General features: G+C 39.6%; 1 protein-coding gene across 1 annotated transcript in view; it reads right to left on the bottom strand.

The window, feature by feature from the left end:
• GRID2 (glutamate ionotropic receptor delta type subunit 2) overlaps positions 1–21,322 on the bottom strand; it is a 712,823-nt gene that overhangs the window by 92,165 nt on the left and 599,336 nt on the right. Inside the window, exons 13-14 of the mRNA XM_067297081.1 lie at positions 16,487–16,625; positions 5,986–6,181 (exon numbers count right to left, since the gene is read on the bottom strand). Of these exons, the coding sequence (XP_067153182.1) occupies positions 5,986–6,181; positions 16,487–16,625 (335 nt within the window). The remainder of the gene's footprint in view (positions 1–5,985; positions 6,182–16,486; positions 16,626–21,322) is intronic.

The following is a 21,322-nucleotide window of genomic DNA, read 5'->3' as shown; positions in this document are numbered from 1 at the left end:
CAGGAGTTCAACTAGTGTAGGTTTTAACTATCTTGAACTAAGTTGGTGGTCAAATAACCATGAAAAGGCATTAGAGGAAAAGACACAGATTTTATTTTAGATGCAAGGAGATTAGTTTGAAGTAGGATAAGCAGAACTGCAAATTGTCTGCATGGAGTCGCTCAAGGAATTTATGCTTGGACTTGAGAATATTCAAAGATGAGGTAGAGATGGAGAAGAATACACTCTTAGGATGGCCCACAGAAATTGGAGAACAGATCTGGAAAATTCTCCAAAATAACAGATAAGAGGAAGAGCAAGCAAAGACTATCCTGGGGGGTATAGGACAGCATGGTACCACAGCAAGATATCAGTCAGCGACATCTGAGACTGCTGACTGACTGGCAGGAATATGTGGACTGGGATTTGAACTAAATCATTAGTAACTTGGATGGTATTTCAATGGAGAGAAAACTCAGATAAAATTTCCAGGAAACTTTGGAGATAAAAGGCATATGGCAATGGCTGGCTTGAATTTTGGGAATATGAGGCAGCAAGAAAACAGTTTTACATTTTACTTTTAAAACTATTCATAGAATCTTCTTTACAGTCTGTTAACTGTCACATATTAATTACTGTATATCCAAAACACATTGATCCCCTGAGCTAATCCAAATAATTACTAGCCTTTTCATAATGCCTGAAAGTAACACCACACTGTGCGTGCAGCTTTCTGGTCTCCTCTTCAGGATTCTAAATTTTTGCACTGCTGCAAGTTTGTTTAAGCCCTAGATATGGGAAAAAAGATACAAAGGATTATAGAAAAATATCTTTCTTCAGGCTGATTATTCTTTAGGCTCATGCAAACGGAAGACAATTTGTGATAAGACTATTAGAAAAGTGCTTTGCCATGAAACGCACTCCCTCCTGCAAATTGACATGTTGACAAGCTATGAGACACTAAACATGCTAGCGTCAGTGGATTAGGCATTCCTCCTGTCACTACCAGCATATCACTGGTAAATCTGGCTCAGATTTTACGTCAAGAACTGCTTACCAGAAAAAGGAAGCTATATGACAAACAAGACACAGTTAGACCACACTCGCTAATTCAAAGAGAGGTCGACAGGTGTGTTTGGTACCCCCAGGCTCTTGTCAGCCCTAAGCCATGGACTGCGCAGGAGAGGGTAATTGCAAAATAGATAAATTGCAGTTTCAGCTGCAGGGCTGAACACGTCAAGGTCTTAAGGGTGCTCCTGGAGCAGCGACAGGATAGCTCGTCCTTCCAAGAAGCATCACCACCAAAGGAAGGGGGAACCAGGGTACCAATGTCTGCGCTGTTAATTCATTTCCTAACCAACAGCTGCATAGTGTAGCTGACCCCTTTGTAGAGAATAAAGATGTATGGGGGTCCAAAGCACAGTCCCAGCATTTTTATATGCTCTTGCTGCCCTCGCCTTCTTTGCTTCCTATCCCTTTCTCAGCTACTGTCAAGCTGCTGAACCGCAGCACAGATCCGATATCCCAAAATGCTTGAAAGCCTTTATATCTCTGCAGTGGTGCTCTAGTGCCTTGGTTATCTCTTGTTTTCAGTGTCTTTTTATTGGCCATCTCCTCTGTCAGGAATGCCCATAACAAAGATCTATGAACTTACATATATTAACTACACATTCTTCTGGTGAGGTCAGTGTATCTGCCACCAGAATGGCAATTACAATGGCAAATTTGCAAGTAAATCAGGATAATTACCTGATTCAGGAGTTTTCTGGCTCAGAAAGAGAAATCTTCATGCCATTGCTATTGTTGAAAACAAATTAAGAATAACCGTGTCCAGTTTTTGATAATTTGTTTTAGCACAGACCTGCAAGTCACTATTATCTCTTCCTTCCCAGACAAATCACCTTAACAAAGCAGTGTTATGGACCATTCATAGGTAGTTTAAACAATATTATTATTATTGTTATTGCAGTATTCCCAAGAAGGTAAAAGTGCCAATCACAATGGCTAGAGAAAACGAACTGCCTCAGCAATTGCTAGCATGTTTTCAATGACTATGCAGATAAGATCACATGAAAGAAAATCAAAATCTCAAGACCCAATTTCTTTTGATACTGTGTGCAAGTGAAAGAGGGAATATTAATGCTCTAGAATTCAGAGACTAAGACACATTTCTTTTATTGCACCATCCAGAAGCATTATTTCACTTGACAGTCATTCACAAGTTTCCTACTGGCTAAATATTTTGTATATAGAGTTAAATATACAGAGGTTTTAAATGCATTATGATTCTGCCTATGCGGCTTGGGAAAGGAATTTTCCACTTTGTACTGCTGAGAAAAATGTAGATGCTGTAGGCGATGGTATCATGTTCAGAGGAACAAGGTGGGCTGGACAGGGCATTAGGCACTATTATACTCTAGGGAAGAAAGAGCAGACAAGGGCACAATGGAAGTGCTTCATTATATTTTAAATGGGAATAGTTCCAAGGATAGGAAAGCCTGTGGTGCTTGTAAAGGATTAAGTAGGGTAATGGGCTTTTTAAGAAGACATAAAGAGGTATGTAATGTGATATGTTTAAGCCTAAATGATTTTTCTTGGAGTCCTCAATGAATGCTTAAGCAAGCATGACTCCATAAATCCTCTCCGAATAAATAACTACCATGAAAACAGAGATTCTTTTGACTGAATGAGATGCACATTTCATAACCTATGCAAAAAAAGAAAAATCAATTTGAGATACATGGACCACTAAGGAATAATAAAGAAAAAAAAGGATAAAAGTGAATATTCTCCAGAACAATCCAAGCATATACAGGCATACAGACACCTCCCCATCCATTTTGATTTGACAAAGCAGTAGGACAAACAACTGAATGCTTCCATTCCTTCGGTTCATATTTTAAACCCCTTTTGTTGTCTTTTGAGAAAGAAGACAATAAGCAGTAGAAAATATCTAAAGCGCCCGTGCTTTTCAGGCTGTTTCCTATTTGAGGTATCTAAAACTCCACTATCTCCTCCAGCTGCTCTGTAACCAGACCTGATGTTGTAAATTGCATTCACACGGATGGAAGAGCAGCACATACACGGTTATACAAATGTACCTGATTTATGAGGAGCAGAACAGGACCAATAAAATGTCAAAACCCAGAAATTTAAAAAGGCCCTGCCCTCCTGCCAGGAAAAGCAGGGCAAAGCTGTAGATGTCCTGATGCAAAGGGGACTGCAGAATCACTGTCATTTGGCTGTATTGCATTTCTGCTCACACAGGTGCGATTCCCCATGAAGTCACTGACAGAGCAAATGCACAGTCCTACAGAGGGGACGGGTAAGTCAGCAACTGAGCTGACTCCCTCCCCCCTGTTTATATACACATTCATATTAAGTGGCTACTCTCCTCAAAATGAAAAAGTGCCAGCTCCGCTGTAATTTGCAGAATAAAAGCAAGACAAAACTAAGGGATTTTAAGAGGTGATAAAAATGTTTTGCTAATCCTTTGCCACAGCCCTGAAGCCTGCCTATCTAACCAATGTCACTCTGCGATGGCAGAGGGTGCAGCAGGGGAGTGCCGTTAAAGGCAAGCCCGTCTTCCACGTCCGTAATATCCTCCCCGCACACAGCCCTCCCGTGGACCTCGTATCAGAGGCTTTTCACGGTCATTAGGCAGCCTAGTGAAAATCCCTTTTTCCCATATCCATTTTGATGCACTTGTTAAATTTCAGTCCTCGTTTTGCATTCCAAGAACACGGCGCTTAGGTAAATGCCTAGGAGCCTGGGTAAACTGCTGTTAAGTCACGCTTTAGCACTGACTAATGGTAGCAACAAAATGAAGCACAAGGTGAGACCCATTAGTGTGGTTTGTCCAGGGTTATAATCCGATTATGTTAATGGCTCTGGTGTGGCCAGTTAAATTCATTCAAGACCCTGAAGAACACTACAAAGTATATAACTAGGCCAAAGGGATCTGTGAATTCTTTCCTCTGAAATACCTGAATGTTGTAATTTTTTCAAAATATTTGAGAGATTATAATCTCTGCCTCTTATCAGTTATCTTTTAAAATTTTAATTTTCCCACCTGAGAGTAGCTTTTAACATCACATTTATCATTCGACTGCGGGAGAAGAATCTCAGACAGCTCCTGAAAGGCAGAGCTTTTAGTTTCTTATTAAGAGATCCTTCTTCCTTGGCAGGCCAAATACAGTTGCCTAAAAGCTTCCATATGAGCAGCAACTGGCAAATAGCTTTTTTCGCCCTCCCTATGTTATTTTTCTCCTGTAATGCAAAAGAAGGATAGAAACTGCACACACATAAGTGGATGTGTATGTTCATTAGAACCAGGCCTATCTCTCTGGTATTACAAAATTGGAAGCTAGCTTGCTTGCTCACATGCTGAAATGTGGTTCTTTGATGCTGTCATTTGCAACTGGTTTTTCCTGGAAAGTAAAGGTATGGGAAATTAAAGAACCCAAACAGTGCTGGTTTTATAGGTTTTAAGATAGGAACTGCCATGTTTCCAGGAATTAGAAATCAAAGGCTGTAATCTGGAATTACCTGCCATCATGATACACTGGTTGCTTTTTTCAGCTGAAGGCCATTAGTCCACACTGAGCTGTGTTTGATGTGCTCTGGTTTTTGATTCTCTTGAAACCCTTAATATAACTTTGGATGGCAAGCCAAAAGGAGGACTTTTTTTTTTTTCCTTAAAGGAGAAACTCAGCTTTATCAGTCCCTTGCAAACTGAACTAAAATACATTTTCTCAAAGAAGCAATTTTCTCTAACCAATAAATCTTCAGACTGTCTCTTTTTCTTGCTCTTTCAGCCTATGACTTTCTCTAAAGGGGTTTCAAAAGTGCAAGCTCCCCCAGGCCTCTCATGCCTTCTTTTTTCACACTGTTTAGTCTTTTAGAGGGGAAAATATGATCTTAGTTATACAGAGGGAGGATTAGTGATTTTTAAAACTCCAAACAATCTTTGCTATTCTGTACTTTTTATTATCAAGAGACCACCAGTGGCTTCATCATTTTTTTTAATAGACTCTTGCTCTTATGTGTTTGTATCAAGTATCAAAACATCGGAAATTACAGGTTCCCCTGGCAAGTGGATTTCAGTGGAGACAAAAGGCAGAGGTGTAGTTTGCCCAGGCTTTAGAAATCTAGAAGTGATTGTAAAACCAAGTTTTAGACAAGCAAATACAAAACTTCATGGATATTTGCTCTAATTAATCTTCACATTTTAAAGTCTAAAACCAAGTCTATAAAATACAATCTTTTTGGAGATTTGAATTTAAAACTCAGTGTGAAGATAGAGTGACAGAGATCAAGTTTGTACTTAGTCACTGTTTAGACAATATTCAGTCTCATTCTGAACTCTTTCATGGACTGCTGTTCCTACAAAAGCTGTAGATGTCAATCAAAAGCATGGGAGGGAAACACTGCATTCACAAGCATACCAGCAATAATTGACTACTGATCTTAATTTATTTCCCCTGTGTTAAACTCACTGGCTGAGAGACTTTTTTTTTTTTTTTAAACAAAGCCATCTTTTTTCTACCTGCTTTTCTCAAAACAAATATGATTCAGAGCCACAACTGAAAGCCAAGGTTTTCAGTGTCAGAAGTCTACAAAAATAAGTTAATCAGTGTCTTGTATTCAAACTACTTTAAGCTTTGTATGGTGCATTGGTCTTCTGGTGTTAGGGTCCAGTGATCCTATTCCCATTTTACATCCTGACAAATGCTTTCATCTCTCAAACCTACAAATCCTTTTCAGAGCAAATGCTGTAGGCACTTACATTTCAAAATGTGGTTGAAAACAAGCTACCTAGCTGAGAAGTCCCAATCTTCTGTGCTGATGCAACAGACTGCTCATTAGCCTTGCAGAAATTGATACTAACCATGAGCATTATCCAAGTGCAACTGCAACTGTACTAGTTAAAAGCAAAAATTAAGCAAATCTGGCATTGCAATAGAGCATCTCCAATGGGAAGTAAAAAGTAAGCCATACCAGTACCTTTTGAATGCCTGCGGTCGATTCCAAAACGTTGTTCTCGGAGCCATTACTTCTGTTAATCATCCGCCACATTTGGGAATACATGCTGTCCCTCTCAAAAGGATTCATCCCTTTCACTCGGACATGCTCATAGACTGCGGAGTCCAAGACAGTGCCATAAGGAATATCCGTCTGCCTTGAGAGATCCTGGAGAGACCTTAATTGTTGGTGAAGAAAAGAGACACAGGAGACTTGAAGCCACAGTTTCAAGAGGAAGGAGCTGCAGGCAAGCAAAGGGCAACACATAGGAAGACAGCTGTCAAGTCATTTTCTTTTCTTTTTTTTTTTTTTTCTTAAAAGACAAAGTGAGGCTGGAAAATTGTTTTTATGGTTTAAGACACAAAGAAGAGTATGAAGGGAAAGGTAGGGGTAGAAAAAAGGAAAATGGATAAAAAGAGAGCAACAGAAGGAGTAATACTGTCAAACACCAAGAGCTCTTTTGAGCAGGGGCAAAGGGGAGAGGGGAGTGTTTCAGTCCCTCCAACCACACACAGGGAATTAAACAGAAGTTCAATAAAAAACCTGCAGCAATACTGAGAGACCGCACACCCTGCTACTGGGGAGCAGACTTGCAGCAGGATCATTAAAAACGCACTGGATATAGCCCAAAGCACTGGGGGTGAGTATTACCCTATTGCTCTCAGTTTACATGGCAAAAAGCAGCTCTTTGGTGGTGTTACTTTAATGAACTGTGCACTCATCACAGAGCAGGAGACATTCAGCAAGAGGAAGACCTGTGCTACATTTTCGTGAACTGTCATTTCCATCATGGTTCATATTAATTTGTCCAATAAATTTGCTCTACTTTACATATTATCTAGTCTTACTCGCTCTCTATAAACAAGAATGAATTAACTAGTCTAGGAGCTTCCAAAGCATCCCAAATATGACTTTATCAATCCTTCTTTGGCCTTAAAAGTATATTAAAATCCCTTAAAGTATCCAGACCTTTTGACCTTTATTTTCATATCCTATAGTATTGCTCTCCCATATCTTTATTTCTTCAATGGCATTCATTGCAGTTTCAACATAACTACTGCAGTATCTCTAGTGCCAAAACCCATTACAGCTTTCCTGGCACAAATTAGTTTTGTATAAACTGCACAAATCTAATGGATGACACCTAAGGACAAATCAAGGGGCTGAGTACTGTCTTAAAGTAGGCAATAGCAATTTGTAAAAGCCCATTGCAGCCACAGAAAATGCAAACACAAATGTATGAAACTCATCAAATTCCACGCTGCATTTTTGAAACATGTAAATAGAGAGGCTAGCGCAAATGGCCCCAGAGGGGGGAAAAATACGGTTCTTAGATGTTGCAGGGATGACACTTAAGAAAACAGTAATCAAATCTCAAAGGATGTGTGTGCCACCAAACACAACGGGAAGCAGGGAAAGAAGGAAGAAATTGATATAGTTCAGTGGCAAGGGTTTAGAGGTTAGTTGAGTCAAAAAGAAATCCTTTGAAATTCAGACATTTGGGCTTAGAAAAACATTGAACGAGAGCTAAATTCTAAGCAGATAATATATAGCAAATATCAAGGAGGGATAAAATTAATTTTGATGAGCAAATACCTAATGGCATTTAAAAAAAAAAAATCTTCTCTTTCTCCAACAAGGTAGTATTCTTCTTCAAGAATATAAGCAGCAGGGAACCTGCAAAAAATCAGTGCATATACAGGATCATCAAAGGTGTGCTGGTAGATGAAGCTTTGGCTGAAACTGAATCTATTGGCCTTGTACCTGGGGACTCACTGAGACTTATCCTTTTCTAGGAAGAAAAATGTGAGACTACAAGATGAAAGTACCAGGAGAATAAATAATGTAGCCAATTTGTAGTTTAAAAATTAAAAAAAAGTTATCAAGTCCAGATAGAAACACCTATGAGTTCTGAAAGATTAAATATGAAATGGCTGAACTGTTAGCAAAAACGGGAAATCTCATTACAGCCATTGCGTGAAAGACGAGCAGTAAATATTTCTAAAAGGCACTAGCGTTGATCAAGCGAATTGCAGAGGAAAACAGTTGAGTAAGATGTTATATTCAGGTCTGATAAACTGAAACAAGGATTGATATAATTTTAAAGATCAATCCTGAAGATTAGGCATGGCCACAAGATAAATTTTTTCAGGAAAAGCAATTCAATCATCTATTACACTTTGAAATTACCAACAAAATTGTGCCTTTCAAAAGGTCTTCATCAAACAACATACAGGAGGTGGAAGCAGGGACAGGCTACAAAGGGAGAATTTAGAAACCTTACTGGGGCAAGTCAGAATAGCGTTAGCAAAGCCAAAGCTCAGCTAGAGTGGATGCTCTCAAAGGGTGTCAAGGGTTACAAGAAGAGCTTCTGCAGAATTAAAAGCCTGAACAAGGAAAATGCAGACCTATTGGGTGAACTGGTGACAGCAGATGCAGCTGAGGCACTCGACACCTTCTTTGCATCTGTCTTCAACAACAAGGACTCCCAGGCCTCTGTGATTAGAGGCAGAGTTCAAGGAAGTGATGAGTGATCAGCAGTGGGTGAGGGTTGAGGCAGGGATTGCTTGAGACCACTCGACCCACAGAAGTCCATGGGACTCGATGGGCTGCATCCAAGTGTGCTGAAAGCTGGACAACATCCTTGCAAGGCTGCTCGCTATCATCTCTGAAAGGTGATGGAGGTTGGAGGAGATACCTGACTATTGGAGAATAGCAAAAACCATGGCTATCTTTGAAAAAGACCAAAAGGATGCTCCAGGGAACTACAGGCTGATCAGCCTTGCTTCTGTTTCTGGAAAAAATCCTGGAGGAAGTCCTCTTGGAGTGTGTTTCTGGGTACATGAAGGAGGTGGTGGTGGTGACTGGAAACAGTCAGCATAGATTTACCAAGGGTAACTCATGCCTGACCAACCTGATGGCCTTCTATGATAAAATGACTGGGTTTGTGGACAAGGACAGAGTGATGGATGTCATCTACCTTGACTTTCCCAAGGCTTTTGACACTGTCTGCCAAAATATTCTTGTATCCAAGCTAGGACATTATGGTCTGGATAAGTGAACAACTAGATGGATAAAAACTGCGCTGGATAACCGGGCTGAGAGAGTAGCAGTTAATGAGTTCCACCCTGCCTGGAGGCCAGTAGCAAGTACCACAAGGGTCTGTCTTGGGACATATCCCGATTAACATCTTTGTCAATAACCTGGAGGAAGTGACAGAGTGCACTCTCGTCAAGTTTGCAGGTGACGCCAAGTTGGGGGACCAGTTGATATGCTCAAGGGCGTGGCTGCCATTCAGATTGATTTAGACAGGCTGGAGGAAAAGGTCAACAGGAGCACTGTGGAACTGAATAAAGACAAAAGCAAAGCCCCGCACCTGGGAAGGAATCACCCCCTGCAACAGTACAGGCTGGGGCTGAGGAGCCCCTCTGCAGAGAGGGACATGGGCTCTTGGTAGACAGCAACGTGTCCTGGTAAGAATTTTCTTTCTGTCTCACTTTCAGGCAGTGTTGTACAAAAGTAGGTGTATTACTATCACTTTAACGGTCGATATATCTGTCAAAAGCATCACTGATGAAAGGCAGTAGATAAACACAAGATACTATATTCACCCATTCTGTGTCACTGCTGCTGCCGCCAATAAACTTCTGTATCTCCTGGCAGTCCTCAGAAGTGCAACAAACACTGTCACAGGAGGCATGCTGTAATGTCCTGCAACTGTTGTGTTGTTCGTCATACATACTGCTAGAAAAGTATGGGAAAAGTAATTACTGAGTCCCCAGTTCCAAATGACAACACCTAGCAAAATTGTAATCAGTAGTTTACAAGACTCTGCGTAGCCATATAATTTCTAATATAACAAGCAACAAAGCAATTTCTGAATTGCTAACTGGTATATAAATGATACGTGCAACTGCTGCCGTGAAACAGTACAGTCAGAAAAAGCACAAAAGAAAAACAGTTCCCTGGTATATCTTGCAGCTATAAAAGCAACCTTGCTGTTTGCCGAAAGGCAAACCAAAGCAAAACGTGAGCTGCTGATGCAGAAGCGTACTACAAACAGGTATGGGCGAGTTCAGGTTTTACCACTGTGAGAAGCAAGCAAAAGTGCCATCGCACACCAAGAGATCACCAGTGGGGAAATAACAAGGAGGAGAATTACGTTGATGTCTTCAAGAAGGCACACGGTAGCAGCCAAGTCTGGCATTAACTACAGCCTACAGTTATTTACAGTTTGGTGCCCTGTCCTAAACCACAGGATGACTCCCAGCTGCCTACTTTAAAGATTCTTTGCATCTTTATGCAGTTGCAGTTGCTGCGCTGCACAGAGAAAATGATGGTGAGCAGGACAAAAGAGAGGGTAATGTCTGCGGATGTGCTAAACACTTTTGTCCACAGGAAACCCCAAGTTTGGTTCACCTGACCCTACTCTAAGGAGCAAGAAAGAAGTTTTCCAGACTCTCAAGTGTATACGTGTGTGTACACTGTTGCCTATGACTTCAAGATTCAAAAATGGAAAAGAGCTATCACATCATTGATTTTATCCCCTCACAAAAAACATGCCACACGAGATTGTAATATATATGATCTGCTTCTGAAACTGGTTTTATAACCTGCATCTCTACAGACTTCTAGAATGACGTTCACAACCAAGCAGCCAAGATACAGGAAAACAAAGCAAAAATGACAAACCTTGACAGAACTAATAAAATTGTTAAACCACTGAGGTTCCTTTCCAGAAGAAAGGATTTTTACAACTACTTTGCCTCCAGCCTGGTCTCCAAGTTACACATTTTTTTGTTCAATGTACCTTTATTCCTGGATTAAACAATTCATTCTCTGTTCAGACAAATACATTTAGTGGAGACATAAATCACCAGCCTCACTGTATCACCCAGGCTCACCACACAGCTACCAGACTAGATCTCAAAATAAGGAAAAAGCATTTTGTCAAGTTGCTGAATTCATACAGGGTATTCTTTCATACTCAAATTTGGATGCCATTACCCACAATGGCTAGTAATTTAATTTTGGGGTAGTTTTACTCATCTCAGTAGAAATACCTGCAAAGCAAACATCTAGCATGGATATTATAATCCCACACTTTAAGAGATTTCTCTATTTGAATGTTCTAATTTTGAAGAATTTAAAATGGAGAAATAAAGAACAGATAAAGTTGAAAAATGTGTTATAAAATGAAATGTGCTTAACTGAGTTTCTACATAGAGAAGTTCTACATATAAGGAATGGTAATAAAAGGGACCATGCAGTGGTCCAAGTTACAGTTCAGTTTATTTTTGGTTATCACTCATAAAGCACTGTGGGGAAAAAATGTTGTGTGTGATCTTTATAATAAATTTTTTCTCATTGCAATTTTTAGGATAATACCAGTATTATCCTATATAAGATTAGCTGCATTGTAGGGCTACTGAGAGGAAGAATCAAGTAATTTGAGGAGGAATTATTACAATTACATGTATTTTTCAGCATTTGTTAAGCCTGTTTACTGCTCTGCACCTTGAGCAGCAGTTGTCTGGTTGCTTTCATTTTCTGGCTTGGTACAAATTGAAGAAGTAAGCAGAAGGGTTCATTTGCAATTAAAAAAAAATTCTCTCTGCTTTAGGCTCGAAGAAAAAAATCTTTCTCTTCATGTTAGGTTTTGCAAATGTTTCTTTCCCCAAAGTATAACTTCTCCTAACAATTCAAATCCCAAACTTGGAAATGGTAATACGTTATTTATATGCCAACCAAAAGTGTTTAAAAGATACACAGAAAATGTATAAAAACAAAAGGCCAGTTCCATAAAGGAATAACTAAATTCCTATTTAGTTGATTAACTCTCATTGATGTCGGAGGCTTAGGCATCAAAATACCTTTGCAGGTCTGGGTTATAGATTGATTTTGGCTACCAATGTTATTAGACTTGTCTGCTGCATAAAAGTGTCTGTAAGAAAGTAGCCACTAAATATTAGGAGAAAACAACTGATCTGATTGCTTACACTGAAGTCTTTATTTATGACTAATTCAGATAAATTTTTCCTATGCATTTTGCTTTTTTCGAGGACATTAAGGATCAATTTAGAGGCAGGCTTAGGAAACAGGGCACAGTAAGCCAAGAGATTTGACTGTTGGCAGTGACAGCTGTGTCAGAAACTAATAATACTGCCTGCTAGCTAGTTCAAAGATCTGGATGAGCCATGTAATAGGAAAGGTTAAAGAATATTCTGTTTTTCAGAGAAAGGAAATATCTCCTCCGACTACTTCAAAAGAATTAGTGTGTAACCCCCTTCCGGAAAATGTGTAAGCAGTCATACTGAGCTGTGTAAAGCCCTGGGGACATCTCAGCTTAACGTGAATCATGGCTTAGGAAAAAAAGTGGCGAGAAGAATGACTAGCCAAAACAAGCATGACAAAAGGCATGCTTTACCACTATGCTTTCATTATTTGGAAGCGGAGATCTCACCTATGGAATAGGAGGCACTACTTACATCTTGGAGAACGTAATGTGAACTTACTATTTCACAGAAGGTATGCAAGACGCAGACTGTCCCCCGTAACACTTGCAGTCTGAAACCTTAATCAAGTATCTACATTTTTTAGAAGTTTATCTGGATTAGACTTAAACTTGAAGCCACCTAAGATTTGCCACTCATATGACAAATCCTTTGACTTTCCTTTTTTTCACCCCCCTGCAACTTTCCTGCAGAATTTCAATGCCTGTGAGAGAGCGGCGACACCGTCACTTTATCCACGAAAACAGTGCAGTTAAGTCTGAGTAAAATCAGTCTTTCTGCCAGTGGGCTCTAATTCTGTCCTGAAGGAATCATAAAACACTGTAATGGCAATAGTGGCTCAGCGATGAAATTCACAGCATCAGCATCTGCAAGAAATAGCCTGAGATCCTCAAGTTTATTTGGCATTTACCAAGAAAAGCCACTCTTGATTACCATTCATCCACGTTGCATTTGGGACAGTGATCTAAAGATTTAAGGAACACATTAAGTTATGCTTTGCTGTCTGCTATTCTCAGTCTGCCACGCTGTTCTGGCATTGGAAATGCTGACTGTCTTGATTTAAATGTCATCTGCATCTGGGTCAAGTGTAAATAAAAGATGCATCTAGGAACGAGCGTATGACTTGCACACCTCTAGCTTCTGATACTGCCAGTCGACAGGAGCTGAAAAGCTGAGCTGCCAGAGGTATTAAGAGTAGCCATTTGTTTGGGAAAGGAGACTCTCACTCACTCTTACTCTTCTCATTCCTCTGGGTCGTTTAAAAACTGCGACATATTTGATCCAAAATAATCAGTGAAGCAGAGAACAAATGCCATCAACTTCCAAGGGGCGTAATACAACAAAGATCTACTTTGAGACCCTCTAGGGAAATGGAACATTTCACTAGGCCTTTCTAGTGCATTTTCTAACAAAACTCTGCATGCTCTTCTTCTCAAAATAGGCTTTTGGATATCATGAGGCCCTGACTAAGAAGACAGCCCCGACCATTATACCAATAGCAAAAGGGAACCTGCAAGAGTTCTGAATTCACACTAGCTAAGCGGTCAAAAGCCAAAATGAAGCAGCTACCAAAATGTTTCATAGACACAAAATACATCATGGGCTGTTTGAATCCCCCTATCTTTTGTAAAAAATATCACAAGGACAGTACCTTCAACAATATACTCTATCTGGTGCTAGCTAGAAATCTGAAATAAAATCCTATTAACCATTTTTTACATCTCTGCAAACCCACTGACTTCTGTCTCTTTCATTCATCTGACTTCCCCAAAGCTGGCTGGATATCACAACAAGCAGAAGCTGGTTTATTCTCCTTAAATACTTAAACCCATTTCCATTCTGGCCTTCAAAGTTCCCCAAGGTACAATTTGATCTGTTAAAAAAAAAGAGCATCAGCTTTTTTCTTTATTGCTTATTCATGTTTCCCACTTTGCAGTAATTCAGCATGGTAAACAAACAGCCTCTCTGTTATGTGCTGGTTTGAGTTCCAATTTTGGCAGTTTTGTAAACTAAAGTTTTACACTCCCACCATAGTTAGGATAACTTCATTCCCTAATGGATACTTAGCACATCTAATTACTCTATTTTTGAGCTACAAACACTGCTGAAAAATGTCTCTGTTCTTTCATTTCAGGAGCTTTCCAGCTGCAACATTTTCTACTGAATAAAACATTTTCAGCGAATTTGCCCATAAATAATACAGCACAAAGACCAATGTAGTCCCAACTGTACATAACAACCTCAGAATGCCACTGAGGCTTTTCTAGTGACACCATCATAAACTGCAAGGAAAAGCTGGAGATGTGTTAAATTATAGCTTGGGCATTTTTTATCCTTTCTTTATACATGATGAGAAAACTCAGACACTTTTCATAGTAATTTGAACATTTTTTCTGGACCACTTCAAAACCAGAAAGGATATAATTTCAAAGCAGGATGCAGAGGCACATTGCATATTTGTAAGGACAAGCTGAATGACTGAAAATATGGGCACAAGTTCATCATTCTTTATTTTGCATGTACAAATGCTCGTGTTGTTTCCTCACACTCCTTAGTCAAACGTAAGGCTTATTAAACTTTAAAAAAAAAACAACAAAAAACCTCAAGATCAATGCTGACAAACATTGACAAAGAATTTCATTTTACTCCCTATAAATTGTGAAGTGATTGTAACTGGGAGAGCCCAGTCAAACAGTTCAGTTGTGTGAAAATACCCCTGCAGCACTCCATGATCTCAAAGTCTGTTATTCAGATCTCAAAAGAAAATGGTAACTCAATTTAACTGGTAATACAACTGTGACAGAGGAATGATTTTATTTAGTGATTTTAGCCTGTTTTACATGTCTCTGTCTCAGAGTGCGCAGCCCTCAAGTAGATGACAATGCTGGGGTTGTTAGCCCAGAAAGGAAAGATAACAACCATAGACGCTTCATTTTCAGTCGAGACCAAATAAGGGCTGGTGCTGCCAGGGCTGAAGACAACAGCAGTTTGGGCTCTGGGATACCAACTCCTTCTCCCTCACCGAAGGAGCAGGGAGGAAGAGAAAGGGTTTAGAAAGTGCAAGAGGATGCTCCTAACTGAGGGGTAACTGTGCACTCAAAACAAGGGGCTGCTTCTGCTCTTGGATCTGAACTTGGATAAAAATGAGTGTAGGCCAAACGGACCCAAGGACTGGCCCTTGGGCTTCCAATTGCAAATAAAATCTGGCTTCTACTACAGAAACGTACTTGTCCATGTGCTGTTAAAGCCTGGATTGGTTTTAGTATGTAGACAAGACCTTAGGTGATGATACTCAGAAGACAGGCACTTGAACCAACTAGAGTGAAAACTTAATTTCTCCTAAGTTCAGCACTGAGTCTGAGCTGAAGATCAGGTTCTTATCCTTCTAGAGGAATAAACACAGCAGAGTGTGCATCTCCTTTTTAAGGCCACTCTCTCCTTTTTTGCAAAGAAGGATTTACAGGAAAGACACAACTTTGTCACTCTCTTTCATGCACGTGTAGCCTCAAGATCAAAGGCCTGCTAAGGAAAAACACTCTTTGGAGAGCTTGGCTAGCTACTGCTTTAATCTATTTGACAGTCTCTGTTTTGATATAAGTTTTTTTTTTTTCTTTGGGGGGGTAAGAGGGCCACTGGGGAGGTGGGAGAGAGGGTGACTCAAAAAGGGAAACAAAAGGGCAGAAGGAATGGGTAGGAGACCCTGGAAAAGTTCCTGTGGTATGCAGAGATGAAAAGACCTTGAAAAAAAGAATTGGAAGGTCTGACAAAAACGGTTAACCATAAAAGAAACACGAGAAGACACGGACAATATGTTAGGGAGACATGGAGCAAAAGAACCAATAGACAGAAGAAAGAGAACAAGGTGATCAGATAATGGGGTGAAAAAACAGCTGGGAGTGGAGAGAAGATGACTGGTCAGTGAATTTCTTATTGTTCATTGCTATTAGCACATATTTTGCTGTGGCAAGAAAAGATGAATTCAGCTTCAGGCTCCCCCAAAACAGAAGCAGCCATGGACAGTTCCTGATCAAAGCGTCAGAGCACCAGATCTTTGGGCTGCATCTGAATGGAAAACATAGCTTGAGAACACACAGCAGCTATTTGTACTTTCCCATTTCAAATACTGATCTACTGGTTCTCAAACTCAATTGCTTCTTTCAAGATATGTAGATATATGTGTATACATATACGTATCTATATTTGTTTATATAGATACACACAAAAACGTGTCACAGAAGAATAATTAGCTAGCAGAGGCCAACAGTTCTGATTGATTCCAAAGACACTGTGTCTCCAGGGAGACTGGAAGTCTATGGTATATCATTATTTTGTTAGTTCCCAAGCTGATTCTCAGGAGGAGGAGGAGGAAAGTCCCCCCCACCTTTTCACACATTTAAGCAGTACATTCATGCCCCTCCACATGTATACGTGCACACTCATTTCCCTCAATTCAGTCTTTAGTGACTTACTGGATGGAGTTCTCTATGCGAGTGATGGTGAGGAAAGCTGCTAGGTTTGCTGTGTAGGACGAGATAACAATCAAAGCAAAAAGCCACCAAGCCCCCATCATCAGTCGGGTCGCCAGTGTTGTGTATGGCACTTCTCCTCCTGTGGGAAAGAAGGAAAATCAGAGTTTTCATTTGACAGAAGGAAACCCAAATCTTCACTGTGCATGCCTTGCTCAGGAGAACTTGGCTTCAAGGTTAGCAGGCTACTGCCTCAGTAAACTGGGCAGGACTTCAAGTCACACTTTCTATGCAACAAAAAGTACTGGAAGAGACCCACACTGCCAGCCTTCATTACTTTATTTAATCTCTTCTGCTATACCGTCTTTAATTGCAATTCATCTGCCAGTCCAGTCCAGTAATGGAAATAGACCTCAAGATCTCAGAACCTAATGAGCAAATGTAAATTCTTATGATATTCTTTCCTTAAAGATTTTATTTATCAACTTTAATTAAAGTTTTTCTTGCATTCTTGAGAACATGAAGTTACCTGTCACCCCCCTCTCTCTCAAGCAAAATTCAATTATTTTTCACACTTCTATAGGCAGGTGGGTGTGCTGGTAACAGCCATATGTACATGTACAACTTGCTGGAAGTGAACTTGGATATGCAAAAAATTTGCATGTGCTGAAGAAGAACATAAAATTATTTGTATTCCCATTGTTGCTTATTTAAATTCAACTGTCATGCAAACAAAACATTAGCAGCTACTAAATCCACCTATGCTTTCGTGGCTCGCAGAAACTGAGTTGCACTCTACTGCTAGCGTGAGCACGCCATGTGTTCCAGAGCTCAGTTTAGCAAGCCATAAAAAGCACCATATTTTATTCAAATAGCTGCCCCCAAAACACAGTAGGCTGGAGTTTTTAAAAGAAGTCTTTCCTCATTTTGTTATACCAGCTTCATTTAAAAACATACACACCATAGATTCTTAGATGAAGGAAAACTCATTGTTTTAAAAATACTTGTTTTGTTCTTAGTCTACGTTTTGTCAAAGCTACAAGTAACCAAGCGGGACAGGTGAATGCAGCAGGCAATCACAGTCAACTGCTTAAGATGTTCATCTTCTCTCTTTCCCCCTACACTCAGCACTTGGAAAAGTGGTCATTATTTTGAGGGAGATTTCCCAGATGCAAAATCACAGGTCTCACTTGCTTCAGAAACTACTGGTCTAAGAAGGGCATGGTATCTGGAATTTTCAAAAGCAAAAGCAGTTTGTTACAAATTCAACCACCCATAAATATTTAGTGCTGCATTTTCACTTATGTAAAAACTCCTTTACGTTTCCCCGGCAAGTAGGTTTAATGGGAATACAAATTACAATTATTCCCATTCTAAGTATAAATAAAAGCATCTTCAGTTATAAATGCAAACTATCTAGACTTTTACTTAATACTTGAATATGAGAGACCACCTTACTATTTTGTTCAAAGTTTGTCCTACCTAAACAAAGTATTGGGAGCTCTGCACTACCATACACTGAACAAATTTGAAGCTTTCATTCTACTACACTAATGTGGAGCTGTGCTGTATGTAAAATGACTGTAAGTGACTCCATTTATCATTTTGGTATATAGATATTCAGATCTTCTGCCTTTTAAGAATTCCTGTATTAAAAGACAAAATCTGTATTAGACCTGCACAGTCAGAAATAAATTTCCTTCTATTTCCAAGATGCTGTGTAATTATCTGAAATAAGAATCTACTGATCACATCAGGAGATATTATTTCAGTATTAGTATTTTTGAAGATGAATGTGAACTTCCACATCTGAAGATTTGGTTTTCTGTCCAGCATAAATTTTAAATGATTTTTAATAGGATACTTCCACTTTAGAACAGTTTTTGCAATGTCTTTGGAATCTTCCATTTAAAAATGAATTTTAATCAAATGAAAAGAGCAGACAGCTTTATCAACTTAACCCAATGGGCTGTTTCTCCTTCTAACTTTCAGGTGCCAATCCAGCAGATAATCTTTGTATTAAATTGAAATGGCTGGAACAGAAAAGGAGAAGCCAACAACCTCTTGGGCATCCTTGCAGTTTCAATTTTCAGCTTCATGAATAAAATGGTAAATTCCCACCGTTTTTTTTTATTGAAGTGAAATCGCAAAAAAGAGAGGGCCATTGAAAGTCACACACCGACCTTCTGGGCACAACTCAAGTTCTCAACCAAGGATGATGCTCAACAAGTGTTCACAGAGGCCACCATACAAACTTGCAGCCACAGCATTCTCCTACTGCTCAAATGCGGTCATTTTCTCACACATCTGTAACTATCCCCACCATTCACTGTTACCTTTTCTATGCTAAAACCCATGTTAACAATAAGCCTTTATATAACTATGAATGGTGTTCATCCCAAAGTGTCTTTAGTTCACCCAGCTGTTTGTGAAGAAGTCCTGTTTTCTATTCACAGTCACATCTCATACCATCAGCAGTCAATAAATGGAGTTTGAGGACCAAGCACAGCATACAACCACAAGCACAGAAAATACATTCCAAAATAATTCCGCACTCCTGGTCCCACTCAGAAGCCTTCCTTTGCACTGATGCTTCTCAAAGTGCCACTTCTAAAGCAGGACCAATACTGCAACTACATAGGCCTGTGATATCTGAGCAGTACAGGCAGGCTACTCTGCCTCTGCCAAAGAAAGATTTAAAAATCAGAGGAGACATCTTTCAGCCATAATATCATTTCTTTGGCATCTATTAGGAGACTTAATGCCATACAGTCTTGTTCTATTGGACTGTTTGCTAAGACACTTCACTTACCATGACAGCCCACCTTATGAAACCTCTTCACTCCCTTCCCCGATTTTATTTCTAAGGATAAAACTTCCCAGAGTTTTTTTCTGTCCAAATGAATGCGTTTTCTCAGTGCAGAAGAGCACCGAGGGGCTCAGGAGAACAGCAATCATTGGTTTTCCATTATGGTTACCATGAATAAGAGCTGCAGATCTAAGAGTTGCTGTTGCTAGGTATAAAGTAGTATGCAGAAGGGACATGCATGCACGTAAACCTCCGGGGCTCTGCTTAGAGGAAGCATTTCCAATATCTAGTATGCCTTTCACTTATACGGAGTCCTAATGCATTTGTATGGATCACAGCATATTCAAAGATATGTGGGGACTACACATAAGATAGATATACGCATGCTCACACACAGAGGGTGAGAGGAAGGGGCCAAGAAGAGTGCACATTCTCCTCCTGATGTTGTCTCTCATATCACATCAGTACTGAGCATCTGTTCATGAAACAAATGGAAATTAAAGACGCTCGACAGTCCTGGAGTTGTTTTGCAATTGTAAGAGATGGGCCTGAAATGTATAATCCTCTAGACCTGGCCCTTCCAACACACTGCTACAAGGGTGTAAGGGAGCACAAACCACCAGTACTTGTAGATCATCTGTGTTCTGCCTACAGCTCCCAGTATAACTCAGCCAACACTTCTAATGTATACTAAAATTCATTTAAAAATCTGCCTTTAAATTTTCAGACCACATATTTAGGAATGAAAAGACATTTTCCAAAATAAACTATGCCTAGAAAATAAACTAGTAAAAAGAAATCTCACTGGGAATTTTCTGAAAAGGCTGAATTACCTTAGAAGTGACAGTGAAAGCAATTACTTTCAGTCCTCCCACCCTCATCTAATGCAGTTCCCCTTCATTAATCCTGGCCCAGTTTAATGCTGGCCTATTTCAGCAGGTAGGCTCAGGCTGCAACTTATCTTATTAATTTTTGTTTATTCCTTTTTCCTTGCAAGTGCTTCAAGCTAAATATCATTAGGTGAGGAAAAAAAAAATCATTGTCTTGACAACCCAAACAATATAATGTATAATTACAACAGACCTAACTATCAGAAAAAAATCACCTTAGAAGATAAAATGTAAACTTACACAATTCCAGTACAGACTTCTAATACCTTTTCAGTCTTTCTCCCTTGTTAACAGTAAGTTTAAAGGTTTCTTCGAGTTAAAAATATAACAGGCTAGGATTATAGGCAAGAAGAAGGAATGAAATCATGAGAAAAATGCCCAAAACAGGGAAAGTGAGGATCAGAGCCTGGTGAGATTTTGGCATTCTGTAACTCTGGACTAAACCTGAATAATTCAAAATGCATAGCTCATTTCTCCAGCCTCCTCCTTTTCAGGGATTTTTCAATTGTTTGTTTCAAGGAAAACTATATTTATCTATACAGTCCAGAACTATGAGTTTGTCAGAAAGAAAATCCTTGTCAACATAAAGAAATGGTGCAATGTTTCCTGCAGAAGCTTGAATTGCAGCTGGCACTTCTGAGCCGAGGCCTGCTGGCAGCCATCTTGCTGAAAAGTGATGCAATTTTGGTCATCAGTCATCCAGACGGTAAACGTGAGATAACATCTCTGTCCAATTTAATATTGATTTAACAACTTCACTGGGAATGTGCAATATTTACAAATTAAATTCATTTGTTCAACAGCTCCAGAAAATCTTTGTTTTTTGCTATCATTAAAGCAAATAGCTTGGCAGCATAGAGACCAGGATGTGAAAACTTGGAACTGAGCTGTAACTAAATTAGCTCCACTGTTTCAACTACCAAGCTAGTTTAGGTAGCTCTGCATGATCCGGCATTGTGCTCACTAGACATTTTTACTGTGGTCAACCGTTCATTTTCTATCCCTCATTTTCCCTCGAGTTTAAATGAGAATAATAATAGATGTGTTTTGAAGATTAATTATTGAAATGAACTTTCTAAGCAACCACACACAAACTCATAGAGAAGCCATAAAACACCATTAATCTACATCCTGGATTTG

The sequence above is a fragment of the Apteryx mantelli genome, chromosome 5, assembly GCF_036417845.1.
Source record: "Apteryx mantelli isolate bAptMan1 chromosome 5, bAptMan1.hap1, whole genome shotgun sequence".
NCBI classification, from domain to species: Eukaryota; Metazoa; Chordata; class Aves; order Apterygiformes; family Apterygidae; genus Apteryx; species Apteryx mantelli.
The sequence above is the reverse complement of the archived record's forward strand: the minus strand, read 5'-3'. Positions and strand labels throughout refer to the sequence as shown.